The sequence below is a fragment of the Panthera leo genome, chromosome A2, assembly GCF_018350215.1.
Source record: "Panthera leo isolate Ple1 chromosome A2, P.leo_Ple1_pat1.1, whole genome shotgun sequence".
Lineage (NCBI taxonomy): Eukaryota > Metazoa > Chordata > Mammalia > Carnivora > Felidae > Panthera > Panthera leo.
In genome coordinates, this window is record NC_056680.1 from 200,448 (window position 1) to 218,856 (window position 18,409).

The window sequence follows — 18,409 nt, forward strand, 5'->3', positions numbered from 1 at the left end:
ATCGGGCCCCAGGCAGCCCCTCTGTGGCCACAGCACCCCCAAGGAGCCCTGTGTGCTGGTGTCACCCAGGCCCGGTGGCTTCATTTCAGTGTAACTGTTAAGTCCAGAGTGGCCTGGGCTCAGGGTCAGATGGCATCAGGACCGAGGTCCCCCCTTGGGTCAGACGAGCACACGCCCAGCCTGACCAGTCACTGCGCCTGGGGCTGAGACGACCCCACACAGGTGGGGGACGGGCCAGAGGGGCAGGTACATCCAGGGTGCACACACATCCCCACAGCGGCCTGCACACGCCTTTCCCGGTTTGCCCTCGCGGTCTGGTGGTGTTTTAACCTGAATGATGTTTCTCCATTAAAACGTGGAAGGTTTCACTCTTCATCTCTGGCTTTTCTTAAACCCGGAGGGAAGTGCAGGGCGGGGAGGGCCCCTCCGGACTCAAGTGGTGTTCTCGGCGGGACTGTGGCAGCCACACCTGTTCCCGCACCTCCTGCACCTAGTTTGGGCCTCTGAGCTCTGTGGTGTATTACCAGCGACCCAGCCTCCGGAGTGGGAGCCTGGGCGTGTGACCCTCGCCCGTGTGCTGAGCAGGTGCAGGCAGGGCCAGGCCAGTGGCTCATGTTCATAACCTCCACAGGGCGCCGAGGCACCCTTCACCTCAGCCTAGAGGCATTTCCGGGGAGTGGTGTGGGGGGCTGGCAGCCCGCACGAGAAGACCTTGGTGGAGGTCTGGAAGCGGACGGCACGGTGGGGTGGTCTGTCCCTGCCCCACCCTGTCCGGGTGTGCTCACAGCACGGCGGCACGGGCTCCGGCGGGAGGACCCCGGGAACAAGGCCGCTTCAATCACTCGGGGGTCACACGCACCACTCCTGCACAGGGCTGGACACGGGCGGGCACCCACCCAGACCCGAGGGGAGGGGCGCGGACCCCACGTCTCCATGGGAATCGTGTTCCCTTCATACTGTCCCCCACACAACTGCCATGGAAGCTTCTGCACAGAGATCTGACTGATACCTGAGGCCTTGGGGTTCACATCCCATAACCTATCTGCAAAACAGAGATCATAATTAGGGTTGCCCGGGGGAGCCTGGTGGCTCAGTCAGTTAGACGTCCCGACTTCAGCCCTGGTCACGATCTCACGGTTCATGAATTTGAGTCCCACACTGGGCTCTGTGCTGACAGCTCAGAGCCTGCTGAGAATTCTCTCTCTCTCTGCCGCTCTCTCACTGTCTCTCTTTCTGAAAAATAAACCTTAAAATAATTAGGGTTGCCCAGTTAAATATAAATTTCAGATAAATCATTCTTACTGTGTATATATATATATATATATATATATATATATATATATAATATAGTGGGTATATGTCCTGTGCAGTGTTGGGGACATGTTTACAAAGTATTTGTTGTTTATCTGAAATTCCAAGAACTCTATTTTTAGTTATTCGATTTGACCATCCGGATACTAATGGAGCCTACTTCCTGGGGGTGGTTCCGGCTAAACTAGACAGGACATGTGAACACACTCTATAAATACTGATTTTTCTTGAACTCATCCCTGGCCTGACACACCCGACTGGGTGAGGACAGGATGCCACCAAATGGGCGGTAATGGTTTCCAGAGTCTCTGCACCTGGGTGAATTCATCTGCCTGTTGTGATCAGTTGTTTTGGCCACCTCTCCTTTATAATGACCCCTTCGGTAGCAGGACAAAATGCCCAACTCAAACTGACTTAAACAGAAAGGAATTTAATTGGCTTCTGTGAGTGACAAGGCCAGGGATTTCAGGCATAGCCTGTTCAAGGCACTGGTTCTGCGCAGTCTCTCCCCAGACCTGTGGTCGCCAGAATAACAGCTCCAGAGATGTCCGTGCCCTGATCCCGTAACCTGAGAGCCAGAGAGCTCTCTGAGAGCCAGAGCAGGCAGGGGTGCAGGTCTCCCCCGGAGCCTTCACGGGAGCCAGCACTGCCCACACCCGGACGTTAGCCCCGTGAGGCCCGTTTCCTACTTCTGGCCCCATAGCTGTCAAAGAATAAGCTTGTGTGGTTTCAGGCCCTGAATGTGTGGTAATCCGTTAATCCGCTAGAGCTGCAAGAAGAAACCGTCACTTGCCAGGCTCAGCTTCCACTGAGTGGCCCTCGTTCTCAGGTGTGCTCCTGTCACCTTGGGCCCACGCAGGCCGACAGGCTAACCACGGCAAGTCCAGAGGGCGAGAGCTGCTTTGGAGAATCCCCACGGAAGAGGTTCCAGACCACGGTCTTCATTGAGCTGACTTCCTGGGCACCACGGGAGCCCGTAGCCCCTCTGCTGGCCTTGGGGGCCTGTGTGCAGGTGAGTGGGAGCCAGAGCAAGATGGGGACGGCCCCTGACTCTCAACTTGAACCTCTCAGGAAACGGGGACTTGGGGCCACTGCTAGGCTAGTAACATCAGGTGTCTGGGGCCTCAGAGCTGAGGTAGCAACGTCACAGGAGGGGGTGGGGCCCCTGCCCCTAACCTGGCTCTCTCCCCAGGGGCGACACCCTTGAGATTCACATCACCACAGGGTCTGCCCCCCACTCCTCGCCCATACTGGTCTCGCTGCAGAAAGCTAGAGCCCGCCTGTGCAGAGCTGGGGGGCAGTCCTCATGCGCTCAGGACTGTGCCTCCCACCTAGCCACAGGGGCAGAGCTGACCCACGAGGGTGGCAAAGTCCACACCAGAGGAACTGGGGCCTGCATGCCACGGTGAAGCCCCCAGATAAACCCATCCTGGAGCCAGCACCAAAGACCCCAGACTACACCGGTTCGGGTAACCAAAAGGCCCCCGGTGCCTCCTGTAATTGCAGAGTCTGGGAGGACACAGGCGTCAGGCACAGCGGGATCCCAGCGCTCACAAGAGGTCCTCACGAACCTGCCGCCTCTCAGCCGTGGGATCATGAAGGCTTTCTCTCCTGGCGGCAAGGACGGCTGCCCCTCGGGTCCCGTGGAAAGAGCTTGTTTCTAGTGCTGCTGGACCCAGCCTAGGTTTCATGCTGGCCTCTGGACAAATCACTGGTTGAGGCAGAGCCCACGCACGGGGCAGGGCCGGAGCCCCTGCTGAGGGGAACCCAGCCAGGGGCTTGGCGTTTTTGGACACACGCCTTCTGGAGTTCGGGGCAGCGGTGGGAACAGGGGAAGACTGGCCAGACGGGAGCCAGGAGGGGGCTGCAGGCTGCGGGGCGTCCCCAGGACACAACAGCAGCCTTATGCGAAGCATCAGGGCCACAGCCTAGCACCCAGAGTACAACTGGCCTCCAGTATGGAGAATACCTTCAAGATGTTCAAGGTGCTGCGGGCAGGTTGGAGGGGTAACAGCTTGCATCCCAGGACCCCCTCCCCCGGCTTTCCCATCCTCCACTGCTCTCCTCCCCCCATCCCCACTCACCTACCCCTTCCTGTCACCTGTAGCAGGACCAGAGGTCCTGGCCTTGCCCCAGTGTCCACAGCAGCCCAGTGCAACATGGCAGGCTGGGGGCTGACCCTCCGGGGTGGGCCCCCACCAGGGCGCTTCGGGGCCGGGCCTGCAAATGCCGAACATGCATCCAGAGTGTGTAATTCAGTGGGTGTTCGTACATTCACCGGGTTGTGTGACCAGCACCTCTGGAACATTCCATCTCCCCAGAAAGCAACTCTGTCCCCACACAGTCACGCCCCACCGCCCAGCCCCTCCCCCACGAACCCCCTTCCGTCCGTGGATGAGCCTGTTCTGGACGTTTCACACACATGGACTCACACCCCCGTGTGGCGCCTCGCGTCTGGTTCCCTCCCTGAGCGTCGTGTGCTCAGGGTCTGTCCGTGGGGCGGCGGGGGTGGGCGCCTGGCTCCTGCTCGCAGCTGAGGGACATGAACCTTTCGCAGTGGACGTCCACCTTTTGTGTGTGTCCATCCACCTGCCGATGGACATTGGGGCTGTTTCATTGGCTGCTGTGAGCTGCCTTGAAGCACTTGTCTGCCCACACGCGCCCATTAAGACCGAGGTCCCCACTGGTTTTGCAGGAAGCTATGGTTTTTATTGTTCTTCAACAGACATCCTCAGGTGAGACTGCATTTAGAGGTGTGCTCCCAGGCACCAAGCAGCTTCCTCTTCCTTCGCGCCGAGGCCTCATCAGGGGTCTGGCATGGCTCCATCTGGCTGCAGATTAGGGGAGGCCCGCCTGCTGCTGTCCCGGGAGAAGGCTTATCTCCCCGCCTGGCTGTTCCTTCCTGGCCCAGCAGGGCTCCTCCCCCCGCCCCCCCCCCCCGCAACCGGCCCCCAGGTGAACGGGAGGCCACCAACAGGAATAAGCAGGTGCCCCACCCTGCCTGCCTGGGGACTCAGCACCCGCCCAAGGTGGCCTCTGATGGTTTGATGACACGGTCTGATCTGGGGCATCAAAGCCACACAGCAGGAACTCAGAACAATGGGACTCTATCTTCCCACATTCTGAGGCCAAAAGTCAGAGATCGAGGTGGGCTGGGCTCCCCGCCTCCACAGGCTCCAGCGGGGAGGGTCCTTCCTGCCTCCTCCAGCTCCTGGAGGCCCCGGGTCTCGCTTGTGGCCGTGTCAATCCCGAGTCTGCCCCCAAGATCACATGGCCCCTGCTCTGGGTCTGTGCCAGAATAACCCTTTCGTCAGGATGTCAGCCATAGGATAGGGCCTGCCCTGTCCGCTCCTGGCCCTCTTCTCAGGCCCCTCTCCCCTGGGCGGCTCTGATGTCTCCCCAGAACACAACAGAGGAGGGACCGCCCTGGCTCAAACCCCTCCCAGGGCTCCCTAACACCAGAATAAAACCTGCCCTGTCCTCCTTCAGTCACTGCCTGGAGGGGGTGGATTTCAAAGCTCCCCCTTTCAGAAAAATGCACATAAAAAACTAAGCTGAAACATTTTAGCAGTGGACAGATGGGTAACAGAATGAAAGGCTGATGTCATCTCCTCACCTGTGAGTTTGAGGGTTGTTTTGTTTTGTTTTGTACGTTTATTTAAGTGACCTCTAAGCCCAAAGTGGGGCTTGAACTCACAACCCTAAGGTGAAGAGCTGCAAACACCTCTGACTGAGCTGGCTGGGCGCCCCTGAGAGGTTTTGGAAGAAAAAGCAGACGGCAAATGAACCAGAGCAGACGCCGTGTCCTGTGATGGGGCAGGGGTGGCATGCTGGGGCTGAGGTCCTGAAGACACGCTGCCCAGGACAGTCTGGTGGTCACTGGGGTGCAGGGAGGGAGCCAGCGGCACCACACGGCAGGACTCCGAGGCAGGACACAGGCCAGTGAGGCCTGAGGGGTCGGTAGGGCAAGGTTTACGGGTCTCCAGAGATTCTGCATCAGAGGACGGGCTCCCTGCCTTCTTCGCACCCCCAGCCCGGCTGCTGCACAGAACAAAGCTGCAGAAACAGGCCAGAGAGCTGGGCTGCTTCCCTGCTTTTCTGTCTGAGGAAGACGTCCGGATCCGGAACCTGGGCCCATCCCAGTGAGGGTGCCGGCCTAGAGGCCAGGGGTGGGGGCGCGGAGTGAGGAGGGTACCCTGTGTCCCTGCTCTCACACACAGGTGGGTTGGACACGAGGTCACAGAAGGGACCAGTGCAAATGAGGGAAATGACAGCGGGTAATGGAGCAGGGCTGCTTTTGAGCAGATCAGATATAGAACAGATACATTTTAGCATAAGTCTACCCCAAATACTGCATGGGATAGACTGATACTTTTAAAATCACTCTTTTTTTTTTTTTTTTTTTAATCTGAAATTCAAATGTACCTGGGTGTCCTGCCTTTCTATTTGCTAAATCTGACAATGGAGTGGCCCTAGAAGGCTTCTCCTGCCCCAGGTGGGGCCAGGACTGAGCAGCAAAGGGATCCATCTGACCAGTGGGAGGAGACAGGGAAGACTTTCCAGAGAGGGAACCAGAAAACTGGGCCTTGGAGAGGACGCAGCTTGGTTTTATAAACAAAAGCAAAGACTGCCTGGTGGCCCTAATATTTCCCACGAGATCTGTCCTCAGCCCAGCCCAGGGAGGGCAGGAAAGGGGGCCGTGGAATTCTATCCAGGCCAGAGGGACTTTGAAGCCAGCTGGCTGCTTTCCGCCTCATTCCGCACGTAGCCCTTGAGCCCCGACACTGCCTCCTCCCCACTCCTGACCGGCTGTTCTCAGACTTGCAGCTCACCTCCCGCGGCTGCTGCCTCTCTGAACAGCACAGCCTTCAAGAAGCGGCTCCAATCTAGAGAAGCCTTCCCTTTACCCACAAGGGGCAGAAAAGTTTCCCTGCTTCCCTTTCAGGTGCTTTGGCTGCTCCAATGATTAATGGATGTAAAACAGATGAGCAGGAGGAAAACAAACAGAAGTTTAGTAACACATGTACTGAATGGGAGACAGTCGCGAAAACCGAGTAACATTCAGAAGTACGGAAGCCATCACCTTCAGAGAAAGCCAAAGACGACGCTGGGGGTGGGGAGTGTGTGATGGGAGGTGACCCGGAACCGCACAGTAGACGGGGGCAAGGCTGCAGCACATTCAACTCCTCGCCTCCCCTCCTTACAGGTTTCTGAAGGGACACACCCTTACACAGGGACTTTCCCTTGTAAATGTAAATGTTTCTTGCAAAAGGGTAACTGCTGCTCGACTTTTCAGAGCATCTCAGGTATCTGCAGCTCTTAAATATCCAGTGGAAAACAATCAGGATGCCGAAGAGGGACGCGGTGCCTCACCTGGCTGTGACCGGCACTCCCTGATGGCTCACGATGGCCAGCGTCTCCTCATGGGCTTGTCCATTTGTAGGTCTTCTTTGGAGAAGCGTTGTATTCAGACCCTTCATCCATTTTTTTCTTTTTTTTGATACTGATTTTTGAGAGAGAGAGAGAGTAAGCAGGGGAGGGGCAGAGAGAGGGGGGGACAGAGGGTCTGAAGCAGACTCAGTGCTGATAGCATCAAGCCCAACGCAGGGCTCAAACCCATGAACCACGAGATCGTGACCTGAGCCGAAGTCAGATGCTCAACCAGCTGAGCCACCCAGGCGCCCCTATTTGTACTTGTTTTAAATTGAATTGTAAGTGTTCTTCATATTGGATGTGAGTCTCTTATCAGATCTATGATTTCCCAGTGTTTTCTCCCATCCTGTGGGTTGATTTTTCACTTCCTTCTTGGTGTTCTTTGAAACACAAAGTTTTTAATTTTGATGAAATCCTATTTATCTATTTTTTTATTGTTGCTCAGGCTTTTCGTGTCACAAGTAAGAAATTACTGCCTAACCCAAGATCATGAACAATAGACTACCCGTTTTGTTTTGTTTTTTGAAACTATTTTGTCATTTAACAAGGTATTTGCTGTGGGGGCGGCCGGCTGGCTCAGTCAGAAGAGCATACGACTCTTGATCTCAGGGTCATTAGCTCAAGCCCCATGTTAGGTGTGGAGATTACTTAAAAATAAAATCTTAAAAAAATAGGGGCGCCTGGGTGGCTCAGTCTCAGTTAAGCCCCCGACTCTTGGTTTTGGCTCAGGTCATGATTTGTGAGTTCAAGCCCCACACCAGGCTCTGCACTGACAGCCCAGAGCCTGCTTGGGGTTCTCTCTCTCCCTCTCTGCCCCTCCTCTGCTAGTGCTCTCTCTCTCTCTCTCAAAATAAGTAAATAAATTTTAAAAGTTTTTACTAAATAAATAAAATCCTAAAAAATTAAAAAAGTATTTGTTGTAAAGTATGGGGAACCTCAGGATGGGTTTTCCAGACAAAACACAGTACAGCCAGTTAGTGTGAATTTCAGATAAACAGCGAATGTTCTTGCACAGCCACGTCCAAATGTTGCACGGGATACTTAATTTAGAAATTACTGGCTCTCCACCTGAAATCCACACTTAACTGCCATCCAGGTATTTTTATTTGCTAAATCTGGCAGCCCACCCCAGCCCAAGGCACACATCCCACCTGTTCACAGGGATCCCCACCGCCTCCCTTAACGCTTTATTTTCCGTATTGTGGTAAGATGTACATAACATAAAGCGAGTATTTTAACCTCTACAGAGCACGCACTTATCTGTTCTGTCATCACACTCCGAGAGGCTGAGGAAACAGAGGCGGGGCCCCGCCCAGCCCTCGCAGGCCCCGCCCCCGTTTCCTAGCAACGCAACCACACCCCTAGCCCGTGGGGCGTGGCCGCCAGGGTCACGTGGCACCGCTGCAGGCGCCCGCTCGGGCCCACGCGTGCGTATGTGCGTCCACGCGCATGCGCAGGGGGCGGCTGGCGTGCCGTGCGCGCCCCCGCCCCGCCCCGCCCCGCGACGTTGCCCTGCGCGCGCGCGCCCGGCCCCTCCCGGTTCTTATAGTGCCGCGGGCGGCGGTTGGTGGCGGGGACGGCACGGACGGGGGCGACATGGCGGTGCGGCAGCTCGTGGTCCTGGCGCTGGCGCTGCTGAGCGCCGAGGGCGGCTCGGGAGCAGGTGAGGGTCCTGCCCGGCGCGGGTGGAGGCTCAGCCGCGGCAGCGGGGGCCCGCTAGGCGGCCCTGCAGGTGGAGTCCCTAAACCCCGGCGGCCGGGGAACGCGAGGGGTCCGAGGGCTGGCCTGACCCCTGGGTGAGGGGACCTGGGGTGGGGTCTGGAGGCGGAGCCCCGCCCTTCCGCCGTCCCCGCGTCCGGCGGCGGAGGCCGGGGCCGGAGTCCAGGAGCGGCCCCCTCTCAACCGGCGGGGTCCCCGCCCGCGGCGTGCCAGTGCCACCGCGGGGTGCATTGGCGCGGCCCCGGGATCCCGCGAGCCGTGGCTAAGCCTGTGCGGCCTGGAGCGGTGGCCGCCTCCACAGGCCCTCACGTGGACGCTGGAACCAAGGACTGAGGAATGCCCGCCCCTGAAGCCGGTGGGCTGTCTGGCACAGGAAGGGATTGTCATTCTTCCCAGGATTTAGGTCCCATGTCTGGCTCTGGGTAGGCACCTGCCCCCTGGTGTTTGCCCAAACCCTGAAACCTCCGGCAGGAAGCCAGCACGCTCTGCTTCCTTTGGTTTTGTCTGATTCCAGGCCACAGAATGAGGTGGCAGCTGGTCCACCCTCCTCCTTTAACAGGAGTGGAAACTGAGGCCCAGGGCGGGAGGGGACGTGTTCCAAGGTCACCGTGAGGTCGCTTTGGCAGCCCAGTTCTGGGCAGGATGTGTTGAGAGGGTGTTTTTAACGGAGTCACAAACAGCACTTATTTCTGGGAGGCCCGCACCGCACCGTGTAGAGAACGCTCAGGGGAAAATGGATCAAAGCGTATTTTTCAGGGGAAAGCGGGACAGCCTCTCTTTTGCCTGATAGAAATTTTCTTCCTTGATCGAGACTTCCCGTTTTGTTCTGGGTTAAAGATTTATAGTGATGGGCATGTAGGGAACAAAGTGCAGAGAAGGGTCTGGGGAGGCAGGAGTGCAGGGTCACAGTGTCTGCTGGGGGTGGGGGGCAGGAGGAGCTGCCTCTTGTGGGAGCTTCACCCACTTACTCCTGACCCACTTCAGGAGCTCAATTGGCCTCTTTCCTCTTCCTTATGATCAGAACGGCCGTTCATTGAACGCCTCTGGGCAAGGGCCTTGGCGCCTGGCGTGCACATGGCTCACTGCCCGCCAGCGGGTCCCTGGCCGCTGGAGCCCTTCAGGAATAGCTCTCCCTGGCGGGAGGTGGCCGCGGACGGCCCCGGGGACGGTGGCGGGGGGGGGGGGGGGGGTAAGGAAGTCTCTGCGTTTGCTCCTCCCGTCAGGGGGAAGCCCTGGGGTAGCGCCTTTTCACCTGTTTCCTGGGACCAGGCACCAGAGCTGTAGCTGGAAGCCCTGCGTCTCGCGTAGGGTGTGTGTGCTGGGGAGTCTAGGTGTGTCTGTGCCCTGTCTGAATCCACCTGGGACCTTTTTACTTTGTCACCTTTCCCGGGGACCCTCACAAATACCATGCGTCCCTTTTCTGCTGGGACGTGTGAATTAGTGACCGTGTTCACCTCTCGTGGCTGGGTCAGCTAGCTCCCCAGAAACTTGTTTCAGGAGCTCTGCCAGGGGGACCCCTGCTCTCCCTGGGACTGTCCAGGGCCCCGCTGTCCTGGTGCACCAGGTTGGGAGGGCACACATGGGCACCAGGTTGCTAGCTGGGTCCTGCGGGCTGGGGATTTGGCCCGAGCCTCAGGTGAAGGGAGCAGGAGCGGCCTCCTGGCCAGATGGAGGGGAGGGGAGGGTGGAGAGGCCCAGAACCCACGCCTGGCATCCCAGAAATGTTCTCTTGCTCCTCCTACCTGAGTAGAGCTGCTGAGTTGGGTGGGGAGGAGGGTGGGTGCCGGGAGCCTCAGTCTCATCCCCAGCTCGTGGGCTGTTTCCCATAAGGCCTGCCTGGCCCTGTGCCCTGCCCGGCAGCCTGAGGTCAGGGAGGAGGGGTGGCTGTTTTTAGATGAAGGTGACTTTACTTGAGAACGTGGGTCACAGTCACATGGCCAAAATGGGGGGGGGGTCAAATGTTCTCCCTTGTTCCTCCTTCCTGTCCCTGTGGCCCTTAGGGTCCCTGTGAATTCCTCGGGTGCCCTCCCCCCTCAATCTGCTGGGCCAGGTGGGGCGTGTCTCAGTTCCCTGCTGTGTGCTACCCTCAGGTCAGGGCAGGGGTGTCAGCCTGTGGTTCCTCAGACAAGGGAGGAGGGAGGCAGGGTGGGGGAAGCTGTGCCTAGGCCCTCACTGCTCCTGCTGGTGGAAGTGGCCCTCAGGCCTGTGGCCTTTGGGCGACTTCTTTCTCTCCCAGGGAGGCAGGGCGTGGCTGGGTAAGATCGGACTGACCTTTCTAGCAGCCTCTGGGTGAGGGGACAAGGGCACAGACGCGAGTCTAGGAGGAGGGCATTCTCTGGCTTCACTTCCTGCCCTGACTCACCCTCCCGGCTCTGCACCGGCTGTTGGGTTTTGCAATCTTGGGAAATCTTGACTCCTGAGAAATGTGGGTTGCCGGGAGGTGATCCTTCTGAAGAGACAGCACAGCCACAGAGGGCTCAGGGCAGCCACAGAGCCCCAGCTTCACCCTTCTGCCTACTTGGGATTGTGCCTGTTTTGAGTCCTGTGAATGGGCTTTGGGCCACCCCAGGGGCAGGCATGAAGGTCCACCTTGCCCCAGAGCAGTAGCCCGCGCCCTCCGATACGGACTTGAAGCCGTGAGTGTGTGCACGCACGTGTCCCTGTGCGTGCTTTCTGTGTGTGTCTGCACACACGTGTATACGTCCGTACTCACGTGTCGTGTGTATGTGTCTGAACCCATGTGTCCACGCGTGCATACACGTGCTGTGTGTGTGTGCACGCCCGTGACCACCCGTGTGTGTGCGTGCGTGCGTGCGTGTGTGTGTGGTGCTGTGTGCGTGTGCTGCGTGTGCGTGCACGCGCCAAGGGTGGGTAGTGCCTAGGGCAGCAGAGAGGAGCCTCCCTGTAGCTCCTGTCTGGCTGCTGCTGAGCTGTCTGCCTCTTCCCCTGCCCGTCTAGAGTCCTGGGACCTTGTGTCCTGCCCTCCACTGGCCTCAGGTCCTGCCTCTTCCACACAAAGAGGCCACCGCTCCCCAGACTGGAAGTGCCAGCCTGTGGCCAGTCTGTAGCAGGACAGGGGAGGGGAGGATTCAGTGATCTCTCTCCAGTAAAGCTCGCCTGCTGCCCTTTGGGTCAGGTTAAATTTTCTTAATGACCGACCCGGTCTCTGGACGAGAGAGCCTGCTTCTTGTCGCTGCTTACTTCACACTGTGGCCTTTTAAATACAGTCTCACATTCTGATTTTTCACCCAGTTTTGTGCTGTAGGCGTCTCCCTGCAGACTGGATGGAAAAGAAGCTTATCGCCAATAGCCCTGGGATGGATCTCTGTGCCCAAATCGTCTGGGCGTGGTCTTCTAGAAGGGACGCCTCTGGGGCATATGTCACAGGGGAGGCGAGCTGGGGACAATGTGGAATTCCAGGATGATCGCACCAGAGCGTCCCTGTGACACCTGCTCTGAGCCCCGGGATAGGGCTCTGACGTGCACAAGGATGGGTTTGCTGCTTCACTGATGCCCAGTGTCTGGTGTAGAGGGAAGTGGGGGGGGTCCTCCTGGTTCATTCTCATAGCTCCATGCCTCTTACCTTCGACCCTGGGTCCCCTTGAGCGCCTGACAGTCTCCCTCCCTGAACTCTGGTCCCTGGAGGGCAGCCCTCCCTGGCTCAAGCCTCCTTGCCTCAGCAGGCTTCTTACTGTCTGGTTCTAAGTGATTTTTTTTTTTAATGTTTTTATTATTTATTTTTGAGACAGAGTGTGAGTGGGGGAGGGGCAGAGAGAGGAAGACACAGAATCGGAAGCAGGCTCCAGGCTCCGAGCTGTCAGCACAGAGCCCGACGCGGGGCTGGAACTCAAGGACTGTGAGATCATGAGCTGAGCTGAAGTCGGACGCCTAACCGACTGAGGCACCCAGGCGCCCCTGGTTCTAAGTGATTTTTGATTCCTAAAGAGAACATCTCAAGCCAGTGGGGACGTTTGCCTAGTTGGAAATTAAACAGAAGGTCCAGGCCCTGGGAGTCCACCAGCAGTGCCTTGGTTGTCCCTACAGAGAGGCTTAGTGGCAAGTGGGGGTGCACTCTTGACCTTCCGGAAGAAGGTGCCGTTCAGGACGGGGCAGCTGGAGCCAGCAGGCCCTGCCCCGGTGGGAGGTACCCACCTCGGATGGCCCTGCCTTGATGGGAGGGGGGGGGGTTCTGCAGGGGCATCCAGGGAATGGCGGCTGGGACTGTGCTAGATTCACTTGTTTATTTATTTGTTTATTTATTTTTGAGAGAGTATGTGAGCAGGGGAGGGGCAGAGGGAGAAGAACTTTTTTTTTTTTATGTTTATTTTGAGAGAGAGAAAATCCCAAGCCGGCTCTGCTCTGTCAGCACAGAGCCCGACATGGGGCTCGGACTCCTCTGAGCTGTGCAAGTATGACCTCAGGCAAAATCAGAAGTCAGATGCTTACCTGACTGAATCACCCAGGTACCCCCAGTAGATTTATCTTTTTTTTCTTTTAATTTTTTTTTTTAATGTTTACTTATTCTGAGAGTGAGAGCATGAGCAGGGGAGGGGCAGAAAGAGGGAAAGAGAGAATCCCAAGTAGGCTCTGTGTTGTCAGTGCAGACTCCTGTGTGGTGTTTCATTTCCCCAACTGTGAGACCTGAGCTGAAATCAAAAGTCAGAGGCTTAACTGACTGAGCCACCCAGGCGCCCTTAGATTTATCTTTTTTCTTTTTTTTTTTTTTAACATTTATTCATTATTGAGAGACAGACACAGGATGTGAGCAGGGCAGGGGTAGAGAGAGAGGGAGACACAGAATCTGAAGCAAGTTCCAGGCTCCAGGCTGTCAGCACAGAGCCCGACGCGGGGCTCGAACTCATGAACCGTGAGATCATGACCTGAGTCGAAGTCAGTCGCCCAACCGATGGAGCCACCCAGGTACCCCAGATTTATCTTTTAAAAGAGGAATTTCGGAGGTGCCTGGGGGGCTCAGTCAGTTAAGAGTCCGACTCTTGGTTTCAGCTCAGGTCATGATCTCGCGGTGTGTGAGTTCAAGCCCCGCATCAGGCTCCGTGCTGACAGTGTGGAGCCTGCTTGGGATTCTCTCTCTCTCTCTCTCTCTCTCTCTCTCTCTCTCTCTGCCTCTCTGCTCCTCCCCCACTCACTCTGTCTCTCTCTCAAAAATAAATAAATAAAACTTAAAAAAAATTAGAAAATAAAAAACAGAGTCCAACTTCAGCTCAGGTCATGATCTCAGAGCTCGTGAGTTCGAGCCCCGCGTCGGGCTCTGTGCTGACAGCTCGGAGCCTGGATCCTGCTTCTCATTCTGTGTCTCCCTCTCTCTCTGCCCCTCTCCCACTCACAGTCTGTCTGTCTTTCTCAAAAATAAACAAACACTAAAAAACACTTTTTTAATAGAAAAGGAATTTCAGGTCTGTGCTGGGCTGGACCCAGCAGTCCATGTCTTGGCCAGGTTCTGGGGCCCAGGGTGGTTATTGGCTTTCGTTTCCAACACCTGAGGCCCAGCTGGTTAGAATGGTTCCCGACAGAACCTTCATCAAGCCCTCTTCTCTGCAGACCCCAGGCTCCTTTAACTCCACAGAAGGTGTCCTTCCAGAAGGAGCCAGGTGTGAGTCAGGACTCCTCTCCTCTGGGCCGGCTCAGGACAGTGTGGATGGCCTGGGGTGTCCGGGCCATTGCGCGCTTGCCACAGGGACAAGTGGGCAGGTGGTTCAGGGTCCTGGGTTTGGGTCCTTTCTTTCCCTGACCTTTTGCCAATATTCTCTCCTGTGGCCACCTAGGGAGCGGGATCTGGACATCTGTAGATGATGCTGGCTCCAAAACACGCCTTACCTGTGCCTTGAACCACAGCACCACTGAGATCGTCGGCCACCGCTGGGTGAAGGCGGGCAAGGTGCTGAAGGAAGACACGCTGCCCGACCTGAAGACGGAGTATGAGTGAGTGGGGCCTGCCTCAGGGCCCGCAAACACACCGGGCCCCATCTCAGCCTGCAGGCGTCACCCCCAGGCCCCTTCCTGCCCCTGCTCCCACACCGTGTTGCTGCTCACGGCCTCTCTGGTCAATCAGAACTGGGGTTGTGGTCGGCGGGCCTGCTTTGGACAGACGTTAGACACAAGCTCTGCTCAGATCCCTCAGTGTGAGAAGCCCAGGCTTCTGGGGTCTGAGATGGCCAAGGCCTGGCATCCAGCGAGGGTCCCCTGGCTGCTGAATGTAAGGCTGGACTCCAAGACCCTTCCCTTCTTTCTCCGGGGTACCGGCTGAGGAGGGCAGGCAGACCTGGGGTCTCCCAGCCCGGAGTCCCCAAGCACCTGGCTCCCTGAGGTCTGGGGGCCTCTGTGCCACCCTGCTCTGAAGCCTGGTCTTAGTCGATGCCTGAGCCAGCTCCAGAACCAGAGTCTGGTTTCAGGGGTGACTGGGCACAGGGGCTCATCGATGCAGGCACCGGGTCAGTCGGTGGGGGGGGGGGGGGACCAGTTCCATCTGCCACCCATGCCTCCTCGTCTCTCCCTGATGGGAAGCGGGCAGCCTGTGCCCTCGTGCCCTGCAGGGACTCCCGAGTGTGGCCTTGCTCTGGCCCCCGGTGGGAGTCCCCTGCGGCTCCACTGAGGACGGGATGGTGTCCCCACCACGAGCCCCGCTCATTGCTGCGCGTCTGTTTGCAGGGTGGACCTGGATGACCGCTCTGGTGAGTACTGGTGCGTCTTCCTCCCGGAGCAAGCAGGCAAGACCAGCATCGAGGTGAAGGGTGAGCTCTGGGGGCCCTCGGGGGCATCTGGGGCGGGGCCGGGGGCCAGAAGGACCCCCAGAGAGGGACAGCTCCTCCTCCAGGGTCACGGGCTCAGGCTCCTGCCTTGCTCGGTTACCCCTGTAGGGCTCCCCAACATCAAGGCCGTGAAGAAGTCCGAGCACGCCACCGAGAGGGAGTCGGTCGTGCTAGGCTGCAAGTCTGACTCCTTCCCCCCGGTCAGCGACTGGGTGTGGTACAAGATGGAAAGCTCTGGTGACCAGGTGAGGCCCACGCCTGCCGGGGGAAGAGCGGGCCTCCGCCCCGGCCCCGGTCCCTACAAAGTCCGCCCACCCCCAGGTCATCAGCAACAGCTCCCGGAACAAATTCTTCGTGGTGTCCTCGGAGACTAAGACAGAGCTGCACATCTCGAGCCTGGACCTGGAGACGGACCCCGGCAGGTACGCCTGCAACGGCACCAACTCGGAGGGCACCAGCCAGGCCGTGGTCACGCTGCGCGTGCGAAACCGCTTCGCCGCCCTCTGGCCTTTCCTGGGCATCGTGGCCGAGGTGCTGGTGCTGGTCACTGTGATCTTCATCTATGAGAAGCGACGGAAGCCGGACGAGGTCCTGGACGGTGAGCCCACAGGCCCTTTGCTCGCTGTGCAGGGGGGTGGGGGGTGGGGGCAGGCCACTGTCCGGGAGTGCGGGACAGAGGAGGGCGCTGTGGGGCCAAACGGGTCCCCAGCTGGAGGTCTGCTCGCCTATTGCCTGGTCTGGCCCGCCGTCCTCCCTCACTCGGCTGCAGGTGGGTGACCAACGAGGGGAGTGGCTGTCCTCTTGGCTGCTCTGCCCCTGCCCGTGGTGGCTGCTGAGGGCCCAAGGGTTGTAGGCACCAAGCATGCTCTTGACTTTGTACGTGACGGAGCTCAGGAAACCCGAGCTTGGCCCCCTGCCTGGCTCCTGCGGGCTGAGTTCATGAGGAGCGGGCGGGGCTCCCAGGCACCCCTTGGGCCATGACCCCAGACAGCTCATTTTGAGGACGCACGTGCTGGCAGCCGGGCTGGTTGCCTGCACTTAACAGTCAGGGAAACTGAGGGCAGGGCCCAGCAGGACCGGTGCCAGCCCACGAGGGGCCTCGTTCCGGGACACTTCCTGATGGCCTGTCCTCTCTTTACATGTGGCCGCGCGTCTGCACAGATGAGGACACCGGCTCCGCTCCTCTGTAAGTCATGGCCTTGCTGGGCTAGCAGGCAGGCAGTGTTCCCTGGGCAGGGCCTGGAGGGGCTGCTGGCCTGGATAGCCTGCACCGTGCACGTGGTGGGTGGGAGCAGGGACACCGTTGTGTCTTCCCGAGCGTCCGTCAGCCCTCTGTCCCTCCCCAGGAAGAGCAGCGGGCACATCAACGACAAAGGCAAGAACGTTCGCCAGAGGAACGCCAACTGAGGTGAGGAGGGGCGGGGGTGAGGGGAGGGAGGACTACCCCCCCCCCGCCCCCAGCTTCGGGCTGCTGTCTGAGCGTCTGTCCTGCCCCCACACAGGCCTCCAGCCTCTGTCCGGAGCAGCTCAGTGTCTGCTGTTCGCAGAGTCCACGTTCTTTCCTCTTAAAGGAGACCCGCTCCACGAAAGCAGACCACACTGTGGGTCAGCTCACGTTTCTTTCCTTTTTAAAACTAAACTAGGGTTTTCTACATGTAGAATTCCATTCTTTAGGAGTTTTGGTTTTCCTTTTTAAATATTTTGTGAGCGCCTTGAGGAAGCCATGAGCTTCCTGTGAGATTACTGGTGCCCTCTACCCATCCCCTCGCTGCCCACTTGTCCCCTCGCTGTCCCCCCCACACACACACACACGCAGACACCTGTCCCTCCTGTCCCCCCAGCCCATCCCCTCGGCATCCCACCCCATCTTGGGGGTCATGAAGGGCAGACTGGCCTTCTTCTGGGGCTCTACCTCCTGAGGCTGCTGGGCCTCGTTGGGACCCTTTGCAGAAAGTCACGGGTTGTGTGGTGGGAGCATATCGTGCCTGCCTGTCTGTCTGAGGTCTGTGCTGCCGGGTCGCCTCCAGTCTGTGTTGTGTGTTGGGACAGCTCGAGGCAGGCAGGGCCCCCGCCATCCACGCCTGGCTGAGGAGTGGTGTGGCGGCCATCCTGCCAGAGCTGCGTCCTGACCCGCCCGCCACCTGCCTGCTCACCAATAAAGGCTGACCCGTGTCCGTCTTTCCAGGCTCCTGTGTGCGCCGGCCCAGGGTCTCAGCAGGAGAACCAGGGCAGGGGTGGGGGGGTACAGATGGGGGGGGGGGCGCAGAGGGGCCGGGCCTGTGGCAGGTCTGGGAATGGGGGGGGCTCACCAGCTGGTTCCCTCCACACAGCAGCCCTTCCCTCTGAGTTTGTTTCTTGCCGTCAAAGAGGACCGGACAGGGGCACCTGGGAATCCTTCCCATGGGCCCCCCAGGACAGAACAGGCAACCCCCACCCACAGCTGCCTGGCACCCACCTGCCCTGGGCAGGAAGCTCCCTGTGGTTTGAGTGGGAAGTGAGGGGGTGGGGGGTGGGGCAGGCCCTCATGATGGATCCCAGCAGGTGTCCGTAGTGGAGCCAGCCCCTTGGGACTTTGTCCAGCTGAAGGGAGGCCACTGAGGCCTAGAAAGCCCCGAAGGGCAGTGCTGTGGTAGGGAGGTGGCCCTTCTGAGCTGGCCCCCAGGAGAAAGGGAGTCCCTGTTTGCACAGCCCAGCCTGACAACTGCAACAAACATGGGTGGGGCTGAGGGTCTGGGGAACACTCCATGGGAGCAGATCACAGGAGGTAGGGCCTCATGAGCTTCGTCCTCGCCAAACCTGGGGGCTCTGGCCCGTGCCATCTAGGCCTCCTGCTTGGTACAGAGGAGGAGTGACCCTGCAGCCACTCCTAGGGAGTGTGGTCGTCCCATACCTCCCCTCTGGGGTCAGGAGGAACCAGAGGCCAAGGAGCCCTGAGCCAGCTATTCCTAAGTCTCCGTAGCAGCCAGAAATTGGGGCTTGCATGTGAAATTCTTAATTTTCAATGTGGGTAAAAACTCCAGCGTAACGACGCCCGCGAGGTCAGGCTTGGCCCGCGAACTGCCAGTTTGAGACTCCAGGCTCTGAAACGGAGCTGACCGGGTGCCCCCACCCCTGCTGAGCTCTGGCGGCCACACTGTCAGCTGCAAGTATTCCCTGGGCTTCTGTGGGCAGAACGGGTG

General features: G+C 58.5%; 1 protein-coding gene and 1 long non-coding RNA gene across 2 annotated transcripts; one reads left to right on the plus strand and one right to left on the minus strand.

Moving 5' to 3' along the window:
• Positions 1–3,684: 3,684 nt before the first annotated feature.
• LOC122213650 lies at positions 3,685–8,088 on the minus strand. Its single transcript, XR_006199607.1, has 3 exons — positions 8,001–8,088; positions 6,685–6,814; positions 3,685–4,142 (listed from the first exon to the last, which is right to left on the minus strand). It is a non-coding gene; the product is annotated as an uncharacterized LOC122213650 (long non-coding RNA).
• Positions 8,089–8,250: 162 nt separating this feature from the next.
• Positions 8,251–17,408, plus strand: BSG (basigin (Ok blood group)). Its single transcript, XM_042927704.1, has 8 exons — positions 8,251–8,407; positions 14,247–14,403; positions 15,130–15,212; positions 15,339–15,475; positions 15,552–15,828; positions 16,392–16,416; positions 16,577–16,638; positions 16,733–17,408. Exons 1-7 carry the CDS (start codon positions 8,341–8,343, stop codon positions 16,635–16,637), a joined length of 807 nt encoding a protein of 268 aa, XP_042783638.1. The 5' UTR covers positions 8,251–8,340; the 3' UTR covers position 16,638; positions 16,733–17,408.
• The last annotated feature ends 1,001 nt before the right edge of the window (positions 17,409–18,409 follow it).